The sequence below is a fragment of the Notamacropus eugenii genome, chromosome 4 (assembly GCF_028372415.1).
Source record: "Notamacropus eugenii isolate mMacEug1 chromosome 4, mMacEug1.pri_v2, whole genome shotgun sequence".
In the NCBI taxonomy this organism is placed as follows: domain Eukaryota; kingdom Metazoa; phylum Chordata; class Mammalia; order Diprotodontia; family Macropodidae; genus Notamacropus; species Notamacropus eugenii.
The window spans coordinates 141,556,293-141,568,348 of record NC_092875.1 but is presented as its reverse complement, the minus strand read 5'-3'; the positions used below and the strand labels follow the sequence as shown (position 1 = coordinate 141,568,348).

The 12,056-nt window shown below is 36.7% G+C and overlaps 1 protein-coding gene across 1 annotated transcript in view; it reads right to left on the bottom strand.

Moving 5' to 3' along the window:
• RSPO2 (R-spondin 2) overlaps positions 1-12,056 on the bottom strand; it is a 255,248-nt gene that overhangs the window by 115,110 nt on the left and 128,082 nt on the right. Inside the window, exon 3 of the mRNA XM_072603281.1 lies at positions 5,164-5,352. Within this exon, the coding sequence (XP_072459382.1) occupies positions 5,164-5,352 (189 nt within the window). The remainder of the gene's footprint in view (positions 1-5,163; positions 5,353-12,056) is intronic.

Sequence of the window (12,056 nt, the reverse complement as noted above, 5' to 3'; positions counted from 1 at the left end):
AAACCATGGAAGCTAATAAGATCACCAAGTGAGAGAGTAGAGACCAAAAGGAGAAAAGGGGTCAGGACCAAGCCTTGGGGTACAGTCACAGTTAACAAGTTTGACGAAAGTAAATATCCAGCAATAGGAAATGAGAAAGAGTAGTCAGACAGGTAGGAGGAGGACTTGTCATGGACTCTCAGAGACCAGAGAATATCCAGAAGGAGAGAGCTGTCAACAGTTTCAAATGTTACAAAGAAATAAAGAGTGATGAGGATTGGGAAAAGACCATTAGATTTGGCAATTAGAGATCATTAGTAACTGTGGAGAGAACAGTTTCAATTGAATTACAAAGTCAGATTGCAAAAGGTTGAGGAATGAGTGTTAGGAAAGGAAACAGAGACGTTAAATGTAGACAGTAGCATATGGGTAAGATATAGAAGGGGGACAGAGTTCCCCCATGGATCTTGCTAATTGACGGAATGCTGGAAAACCATGCTAAGTTCCTTGCTTCAATTAACTCAAACAGCCTAATGAGGTAAATTGACTATGAGTGGTTGAGACCGTGAGAAGTTCAGAGAATCCAGGATTATCTGGAAGTAGAAATGGGGGGGAGGGGGGGACAAGAGCATCTAGCTCACTCCTTTCATTTTTTTTATAGATGAAATTGAGGCTTGCAGAGTTTAAGCAATTTACTCAAGATTACACAACCAACTACAGTATACCCATGATCTATTCTTGACCCTGGGACCCTTCAGTGTTGAGAAAGACTGGAGACAGAACAAGCTACCAAGAAGGGCCTTTGATTCTAATTTAAGGTTCAGGATGAATTGTTTTTGCTTTTGTTTGCTTTGTTTTTATGTTTTTAAAGACCTTAAAACATCAAGATATGAAACATCCTAAGATGCTTTCTTTGTTAGCGTCATTTTAAGTTGAGCCATTTTAGAGAAGTTTTTTCTTTTTTTTGCCATTTAAGTGGGATTATTATGATTAAACTGGGTGGGCTGGAATAGAATTACTCTGATTAGAAATTCTGAAGTTCCACCCATGCCATGCTGTTTGTACCAAGAGATAGTGATACATTACGTACCCCAAAGTACAGTTTGGATTTGGGAGTGATGAAAATCATTTTGGAAGCTGAAAACTCTAAGTTTTACAGATAAGGAAATAGGAACCAAGAGAGGTTATTTTGCCCAAGGTTAAATATTGGTGACATAGCTGGGGATCAAACCCAAGTCTCTGAACCACCAATCAAAATATCATAGGCCACCAGGGAATTATGCTTACAAATCAACACATTCCAAAAGTTTTGTCAAAAGACCCCATACCACAAATAGAAATATTTCCGTATATTTTAGATTTAAGAGATTTTACAAAAATGAATGTATAACAGATATCAGGGATAGAGTGGAAAGAAACGTAGTTTTTTTAATTCAGAAGACCCAGGTCCAAGTCCTGGCTCTGCTTCTTCATTACTCTGTGACATGGGCAGCTAGGTGGTACAGTGGATAGAGCACCAGAGCAGGAGTCAGGAGGACCTGAGTTCAAATCTCACCTCAGACACTTGACACTCACTAGCTGTGTGACCTTGGGCAAGTCACTTAAGCCCAACTGCCTCATCCTGGGTCACCTCAAGTCATTCTGATGAATGTCAGGTCACTGGATTCAGATGGTTCTGGAGGAGAAGTGAGGCTGGTGACCTGCACAGCCCTCCCTCACTCAAAAAGCAAAGTCAAGCGCAAGTCATGTCATTATTTCTCTGATGGTGTGGTCTTCTTCGGCAACAAAGGCCGAACACACACATTCTGTGACACTGTGTGAATCACTTGACCTATACAGGACTTCATGTTCCTCATGTGCAACATGGATTGAGTTGTACTAAATTAATAGACACTAAGGTCTCTTTCCAGTTCTAAATCCATAGACCTGAAGCATATGTCACAAATAAACACTAAGAATAAGCTAACTCACATAACTCATTTTTGATATCAAAGCTGTGATTAGAAATCCCCAGCAATCAGTGCTATTTCCCTTGTTTAGGCCTACTCTTTCTACAGAAGGGCTTGAAATCATTTTGATGACTAAAAAAATGCATAAGTGACTCCAAAAGAGCTAATTTTTAAAACTCCTTACAATTTTAGAAAGGGTGTGTGTGTTTGTGTCTGTGTTTGCATGTGATGGCTAAAGTTCAATTGCCAACTAATGTTCATGGCAGGGGTAGCTAAGAGTTTGGGCCATTCATGACCATAAATAAACACACTCAGATGTTTAATAAATTCCAGTAGAAGGCAGAGGATTTATAAGCATATTTGAATTTCAACAAGCTTGTATTTCACACCAAGAAACCAAGCTAAGTCAACACTCCACACAGTGATGCCTCTGATCAACAGTTTCAACTGTTACCTTTAAAAACTAAAGTGTAAATAGAAAGATCATAGGACCATAGATTTAAAGTTGGAAATGAACTTACAAGTCATATGATCCAAACTCCTCATTTTCTGCTTGAGATTGAAGTGTCAGAGAATTTGAGTGACTTGTGACACATGTGTTATAAGACTTGTTAGTTGGTCTTCATCCATCCACCTCTTCCTTCAAGGGAATTCTTTCTCAATTTGATATTCCTATTTTCTGTGCTACAGCACACATAGCACTTTAAGGTTTACAAAATACTTTACATATTATTTGATCTTCATAACAATCCTAAATAGATACTATTACTCTTTTTTTTTTTTTTTACAAGAAAACTGAGGCTCAGAAAACTTCAATGATTTACCTAATGTCATGTACCTAGGAAGTACGCCGAGTAGGAACTAGACCTAAGTCTCCACTAATTCTAAGTCTGCTCTACCTGCTGACTGCAGATACGTAGGCAAATTTGAACTTTCTCACCGGGGCTGCTGGAAGCTGGTGTTAACCAATTTCATAGAGACGGTGAGTTTTATAAATAGAGGCTATGACTTAAAATACAGATAACAAATTAGGACAATCTATGCAAAGCACTTTGTAAACCTTAAAGTGCTATGCACACATTAGCCATTATTGTTATCTTCTGACCACTCCAACTTCTGATTTGAAATCAGAATGTCTATTCAATATAGACAGGTGATCTGTGATCAAGAATCAATACATATTTGTAAAGAGCTCTGCCAATTCAAAGAACCTTAAGACCATTAGCAAATAGCTGTCATTTTATACATTGGTTTAAAACAGTCAATGCTACTAACCATTCTTCTGTTTGCTCAAGGCAAGCAAGTTTAACCACAGATCAATAGAAAAAAAAACCCTTGATTTCACTGATTTACTACAACCATAACTGCAGCAAAGCAAACTAGTTAATATTTGTGCATCTACTTTATAAGGCTGGTTCGCAGAATCATCATCCTCCTTCCTTTTTACTTCTTTCTTTCTTTCCTTCCTTCAGTAAATAACTGCTCCAAATAGTCTTCATTTTAAGAAGTACATGTGAAATCTTGCACATGATAAGGTTTTCCTGAAGAGTGTCCTACTCATATAGCCCACTTTGGTGGCATTTACCAACCTCATCACAGCTGGGTCATCTGAATAGGGACCCATTGTATCTTCTACCATGATAGAATCAGCTTCCAAGTGGGAACGGATCTTAGAGATCATTTTACAGAGGAGGAACCTGAGCTCCAGACAGGGTTAAGAAAATCGTCTAAAATCGCAACTACCATGTGATAGAGCCAGGATTTGATTCCTAGTGTCCTGACCAGGGTGCTGTTTTCACTACTGTGCACTAGTAAGACTGACAGGCAGGCAGGGATTAGGAGGAAAGTCTCTTTGTCAAGTTAGAATCTCCCAGAATGAGTTTAGTCCCCACAAGAGGGCTTTCTATTCAGACCCGCTGAGCTGATTACTTCAAATTAACCATGTTCTGAAGTATATACTTTACAGCAACAAGATCTACAGAAATTAAACCAATTCTGGACATTCCCCTTAGGGGTACTGGATCCCTCCAGCTATTCATAGGATCATCAACCCAGAGCTGGAAAGGATCCTCAGAGTTAATCTAGTCCAACTGACTCAATTTATAGATGAGAAAGATTAGACTCATGGAGGTTAGGTGACTTTCCCCCAGCCACACAGGTAGGATCAACTTAATTCCCTAGAAATTTAAAGGCACTGATTTTTCTAAAGAATAAGTTAATTATGCTACCATGCCCATACAACCTTTGAATTATAATCATTCCTCAATATTATTCCTTTTCTCCTTCCACTAACTCAAGCCCTCCTCACCTCTTATCTGGACTACTGCAACAGCCTCCTCATTTGTTCCCATGCCTTAAGTCTCTCCCTTCTAAAATTCATCCCTCACATAGCTGACAAAGTGATTTTCTTAAAGCAAAAGTTTGACCATGTTACTCCCTTCCCCTCACTCCATAAATTCTAACAGCTCCCTATTACCTCTACGATCAAACCTAAATTACAATGGTATTTAAAATTCTTCACAACTTGGTCTCATTCTAGGTTTAAGCCTTCTTACACATTCTTACACCTCTAGATGATATACAATTCACCAACACTAGGTCCAACATATGTTGCTCACAATCAACACACCACTGTTCAGCCTTCATGGTTTTGTACTGGCTGTTCCATATCTGGAATACACATCTTCCTCATTTATACCTCCTAGAATCCCTGGCTTCTTGTAAGATTTAGCTCAAATGTTGTCTTCTGCATGAAGCCTTTCTTGTACATAGCACATATTGGTACCTTCCTCTTCAAGGTTATTTGTTATTTGCTTTGCATGTTTTGAATGCCCCCATATATGTAGAGCACATGTTGTCTCCTCAATTAGAATGTAAACTCTTAGGGGGTAAGGGTTAATGCTTTTGTCTTTAAATCTCCAGCACCTAACAAAATGCCTAAAATAAAGTAAATGCTTAGCATGTTTGGTGATTGACTGAATTAACACTCTTTCCTCTTCTTAAAGCTCAAACTGTCTCCCACCTATGCTAAATCAATTTTTGGTTTACTACATTTATTTCATTCATTTACCATGAGCATGATAAACCTCTCATTCTACAATGGTAAAAGTACACAGATATTGCTTTTTGTTATAGATGGTAAATTAAAATATTGATAGAATGACATACTAACTTATGACAATTACTACTCACATTACATAGTTTAAAAAAACAAGAAAAGAATTTAAATGCTTACTTGCACATCTGTTCATGTCTGGTGCTCTATGTCCATAATACCCTGATGGGCATGAATGTAAGCACTCTCCATATTGCCTCATCCCTTCTCTTCGAAGAAAGAAGAATAACTTCTGTTGGCACCTGCTGCATCCATTATCCTTTGAACAAGACAAACAACCTTTGCAAATGGGATTTGATACGTAGCTAGCTGCAAAACAAAAACAAAAAATAAGATGTACCATTTTGAAATTAGGAGTCTTGGGAGGAGGCAGAGAATGTGGAGGAAAAAGGGATAGGGCCTTTGTGACAAGATGGGGCACCTTGACTCCACAAGGATTAAAATTTTTAAATCAGAAGACATTCTTTGCAACGAATCAACAATAATGCACAAAGCATAGCAAAGTTAACATTAATTCTAGATTCAGTTCTACCTTATCATAACACATAATGGTGTAACTTAATGAAGCCAGACTAGAAATGTTCAAGTCTGACTGACAGCAATTCTGACAGACATGATCATAGTTACACTATAATTAGTAACAAAGATTATATACAGAAGACTTCCAACTTTGTCTTCTTTGAAGGTTAGGCTTCAAAATTTCAAACTGTACTTAAGAAAAATTAGTATCTTTAGTCCCAGGTCTGATCACCATCTTAAGTGCTGTTCAATTGTTTCAGTCATGTATGGCTCTTCATGATCCCATTCGGGGTTTTCTTGGCAAAGATACTAGAAGGGTTTGCCATTTCTTCCTCTAGCTCATTTTACAGATGAGGAATTTTAGGCAAACAGGGTTAAGTGACTTGCCCAGGGTCACACAGCTGTAAGTATCTGAAGCCAAATTTCAACTCAGTTCTTCTCACCTCCAGTCTGGCACTCTATGCACTGTGCCACCTAGCTACTCTTACCATCTTAATAACCACTTTTAAAAAACTCTCAATGACCTTGGGTAATTGTTTCAATACATTCCTCTTACAGAATTTTAATGATTACCTCCATTTGATCCTGTATATAGTATACAGATGGTTGTTTTCATCTTATCACTCCCATTAGACTATGAGTTTCTTAAGAACAGGGACTGTCTTTTGCCTTTCTTTGTATGTACAGTGCCAGGTACATAGTAAATATTTTATAAATGCTTGACAACAGCAGGTAAAACGAACCATTTCAGATTAAGAGAGGGTGGCATGCTCTGTCCTACAAAGAACTAGCTTCTAAGACTGTTGATCTCATACATGTAGTTGTTGCCTCCAAGGATGCAGACCATACTCCATTCATGGCTCCTTCTCATATATAACTTTCATCCATATCCTCCCATAAGCTCACGACTGGGATTCTACTCATTGTCTTAGGCCCTTCGTTATACTGACTTGACATTGTGGAGACACCAGTGGAGCATAAAAAGCATCATCGGTTAAGTCTTGCTCTCAACTACGTGACTAACCCACCTCAATCTCAGTCACACATTTGTCTGATTACATCCCTTTATATCACTTCTCCTAGAAAGCTCCTCATTTGTACCCTTTTACAGATTACTTGTGCACATCATGTACCTCTCCATGTGGTGATTCTAAGATTCAAATCATTGGAGATCAAATCATTTTAAAACTTATAGCCATATCACTAAAATATTACTGATGTGTTTAAAAGAGGAGAGGAGAGGAAAAGAAGGGGTACTGTTTTAGAGATAAGCTTTGAAGTCACTAAAAGAACCGTGCAATTCTTTAAAAGCCATCCAGCCTTCTCACCTGTTCAACTCTGAGCCCAATTCATCATCCATTTGCCACATCTTTCCAAAAGAAGTGCTAAAGTTTGTCTATCTAACTGCATAGATATGGTCAAGCAACTAAAAGGGCAAAATATGGTATGAGAAACCACAATAAGTTACTTTGAATGTGAGTCCTCCATCAGCAAAGGAAGAAGAAAATGATAAGGTCAAAATGCTTTATTATAACATCATATGATAATTTTTTGGAACTTAAAAATCAAGTTCAATTTTTTGTCCCACCATTTTCTAACCACTAATGCTAGACAGAATTTTGAACTTTGTTTCATGAATAAAAAGCCAGTCACAATGGCACAATCAGTATTTATAATTGAAATATATTTCAACATAATGGTTATTATGTGGATTCATATCAATGCCATTCAGTATTATTCTAAGAGTGACCACAAATAAAGCATGAAAAATATAGGAAAAAGAATTTCAGAGCTGGAAGAAACTTTGTAAATCTAAAGTAAGGGATATTACTTTTACGGGGGAAAACCAGAAGGGGAAGAGTGGAGAGACAAAGGAACATAGAATTCCTCATATGAGACTGTGTGGGAATACCATCACCATATGTAAAATACCTGTATCCGTTCAAAAGACATTTATCGAACTCTCTTTGAAGGAGCCATATAAGCAGGGTGTGTGGGGCATAGCAGGAGTTGAGAGAGACAAAGTATAAATGATACATTCTTTGCCATCAAAGAGAGTAAATGTACTATTACAGTATAATATCTCTACCCAAACAAAGGGGAAACAAATTAAAATGGGGAAATACATGATAGTCACAAAAAAGGAGCACAAAGTTATCAGTGCTTAAAGGAAGAAGGAAAAATTTATGGTTGGGATTGGGGGATGGAGGATCTGAGAAGTCTACATATAAAGGAGATGAAATTAAAAGATGAGTCTATACCCACTAAAATTAAACAAATATTCAGATAAACAGCTGTAATATATATGAATATTTATGTTGACACAATATCTGAATATTTATCTACACATGTATATATATGCCTATTTTTTTTTCTTTTCTCAACTTCTGGAGAATCAACTTTGATTCATTTTTATTCATAATACTCAGCCAAAATTTAATCTAAATTTGATTTATAAAACTAAATTATATTTCTAAATCACTTTGCTAACCTTATAGTACTATGTAAATGCTAGTTATTATTGTAATCTATCAAAACCAATCAACACATGAACCACATCTGAGGATTTCTTATTCCATGTCTTATTACTTCTATCAAAAAGTGGGAGGTAGGCTAATTAAGTTCACAGTAAAAATGAATTCTTATTTTAAAAGAGTAAGAGTGACTGACAGGCAGTCTAAATATTCTATGTGGATCCATGTGATGTCAAAAGCTTTCAAAGAGACCCCTAAGTTGTTGAGAGGACCCTCTGTGAAGGACATATGGGGCAACATGGATGAGAGGTGCAGGGTGAAAACGGTGGAAGCATTTCAGTGATGGCATCAATGAGGAAGTATGAAAGCAAGGATCTCTCCACTACAGAACAAAGCTAGCACAAATCGCCATACACAGTCTTCATTAATCTCCAGCTACAACCCTATGTGACCAATTGCCTGCTGGACATCTCCACCTAAATGTGCCAGAGACATTTCAAATTCATCATATACTAAATGAAATTATCTTCCCTCAAACCTATTCCTCTACCAAACTTCCCTGTTTCTGTCAAGGGGACTACAATTCACTTGAATGTTATATAAATCAATACAAATACTGAATTTAGACTAGATTAAAATTCTCAGCCCAAAATATAGGATTATTTCAATAGGAAAATCAAATTCCATGTATGTCATTTCTACTAAGAAAAGCTTTTCCAAAAATCTAACAACCCCTAGCAAGTGTGAGTAATGCCTACAAACCATGGATTTTGTCTAAGCAGCCAGAAACTATTTCATGACAAGAAAGAGATTTCAAATGTCAAATGCAGAAAGACAGACTGGAACTGTGTCTTTCTTTCATTCTAGTAGTAATAAATGTTCTTTCACGTGCTGCTTTGCAGAGTGAAAAGAGGAATTCCCTGGCTATGATTGCTGACCTTATGTTCAACTAGGGATCCTCAAAGACTCTATCAATATTCCTCAGATTCCAACTTTAGTGTTATCAGCTATGAACAGAATTTGAAAAGACTTACCTGTACAGCCACATGATTTAAGGACAGAGTGGCTAGAACATCAGTCGCTGGGAACTGAAGTTGAGCCTACGATGACTTTTAGTTCAAAGAATTGGGCTCAATGTTTCACCACAAATCACACTCCATAGTAAAAAGTATGAATAATAAGGGGAATAAAGAGGATAACCTTATGTGAAAGTCCTCAAACATAAAAAGCAATCATCTTCCTAACTAAAAAGTCCTGTGATCCTCAGAAAATTTTCCTAAATTTTCAGACATGCTAATTAAAGAATGAAATGCTTCATTCGAGTGAGGGTTAACCTTATCTTTTCTTGGCCCTTTGCTCTTTGATATGTTTTAACCAATCACTTACATGAAGGTTGAGATAGTATGCTTATCAGATTTGCTAATGACATGAAGTCGAGAGGGATAGCATATGCTACATGACAAATCAGAATCCAAAATAGAAAAAAGAAGGCAAAGCCAAAACAATCTAAGGAAATTAAATTTAAAGAGAGGGAAATGTAAGAAGTATTATGTTGGGGTTCAAAAAGTCAACTGCATAGTTAATAAAATTGAAGAGACATAGTTATGCAGCACTTCATATGCAAAACACATGGGATCATAGTGCAAGCCCAATGGATCAGTCAACTGTATGACATGATATTAGCTACTTTGACTGCTATCTTAGATTATGACAACAGAAACATAGTATTCTGAATGAAGGAGGATACACTACTATTGCATTGTGACTTAATTAGGCTACCTTTGAAATACTCTATAAGGTTGTTGAGGCCACACTGTAAGGACACTCACTCACAACCTACATGTGCTTCAAAAATATAGCACTTAGTACGGTTATGAGGAAAGTAAACATGCTGTAATAGGATGGTGTAAAGAAGCTGGTAAGCCAAGCCTGGAGAAGGAAAATTGGAGTTTGGGCAAATTCTGTTAAAGAACATATACTTCTCTTGCTTCACCCCAGAGGGCACAATAAGAAGCAATGAGAAGAAGCTGCAGAGAGACATGTTTTAATTCAATATGTGGAAATAATTCATAACCAATATAAATACCCAAAATAAAATTGGGCTGCCTGACAAGACTGTAAATCTCCCCATCTTCTGTGGAGGTTGTTAAGGATGCAATAGAGGGCATTTCTGCTTCAGGTATAGATCAGATGAAAGGATATCAGATGATCTTTTCATCTCTAAGATTTTAAGAAATGCTAGAACATATAGATGAAATGCCAAGATGCTTACTGAAGTATTTTTATACCTGTAAGACCTGGATTATCCTCAGGTTCATAATACAATTCTTAACCAAACCTAACACAACATCTACCTTTTACCAAACTTGAATATGATAAGATTGCAAATGCATAACCTATATCAAATTGCTTGCCATCTCAGGGAGGAGGCAAAGGGAGAGAATTTATAACACAAGATTTTAAAAAATAAATTTTAAAAACTTTTTTTCATGTAATTGGGAAAAATAAAATGTTATTTTAAAAGATTTCTATCTTACAAGGTGCTTATTAATGCCAAGATGACTCACTAAAGGGGAGTATATCACTCCTGAAGTTTGCGGCTTCATGTTCCAAGGATCAAACACAATTTGTGGCATAAGACCACACAAAGACATTTGAGGTTTATTTGGCTATCACTTACAAAAGTCCTTCCTCCTACTTTTTCCCAAATCTGCTATCATATCTACAAATTGTATATGGAAAATTTGGCAGGAAACCTATATGCGCTATATAAGGGCTACAAACCAAACTTTAGGAAATAAAACTAGGAAGACAAAACTTTAAACACTTGGCTAAAGTCATTTATTTTGTCAGGATCTTAATATCTAGAATATCTCTGTTTATTGCCCTAAGATTGGCTCAACTGTGCAGGTGAATAAACAGAGAAGTTAATTTCTTGCTTTGATGATCTCGTTTATTTTGTCTCTTAGTAAGCTTCCACTTCTCCAACCCTGAAACCTGCTGAGACCCAGAATTACAGCAGTCCAACCCAAACAGCTCAAAACCCAGATCCACCCAAAGAGCAAGGCCAAACACATGATTTTGCAATGTTTAAATGCCCCCAAAGGAGAAAAACAATGATTTTTAAAGAACACAAACACATAATTCCTTGAGAAATAAATAAATACAGATTTAGAGGTTCAGCAGAATAAGTATAATGGAGTCTGAGTGATATCTTTTTACCTTCATACAGTTACTGAAGCAAGTGTTTTGTAAACCTTAAAGTGCTACAGAAGAGTGAAGTTTTTGTTTTAGTAGTGTTTGGGGATTTTTGCTGTGGAAACCTGTGATTTCATCAGTCCTTCCATTAATGTAGACAGGCAGTTGTTTGTAATTGATAAACTTAGAGACTAGTCCATGAGCTATTAGGTCTCAAGGCAAATGTGAACCCAGGTTTTCCTGACTGTAAGGTCAGCACTCTAATCACTATGTCAGGCTTCTGCTTTATTACTAAGTCAATTTTATTATGATAGAAAGCAACGGGAGTCAGATTTGTTCATCTTATTTCCAATATGTGCAATTTTTAACTCCAATGCGTAAAAAGTCAACTTTTTGTGGCTCTTCAGATTGTTTTCAAGTCTCATCATTTGTTAAGTTAGATCCAGCTATTTACATTTTACTCTACAGAACATTTTATGTAGGTGTTGAATGCCCATCTGTTTCCAATAGACTCCAGACATTTAAGTGCTTCCCTGTTTCTGGATTTTGCTTTTGCCAAGTAAGAAGGAATCTAAATTCCTTCTAGGTGAAGGCATCCATTTCTGACAAAGGGTGTACATTTCTGCTTCTGACAGCAGGATTAAACAATGAGTTATTGGCAACTTGGCATAAAGTTGAATCTGCCCATATGATATCATATACCCTGAAATTTAATTAAAATGGGCAACTATTATGAGTTGCAACAATAGACCTTACAATAATGGCTAACATTCATTTTCCTCCTTCATGAGGTTTGTTTGCTTTTTAATGAAATATTTTTTA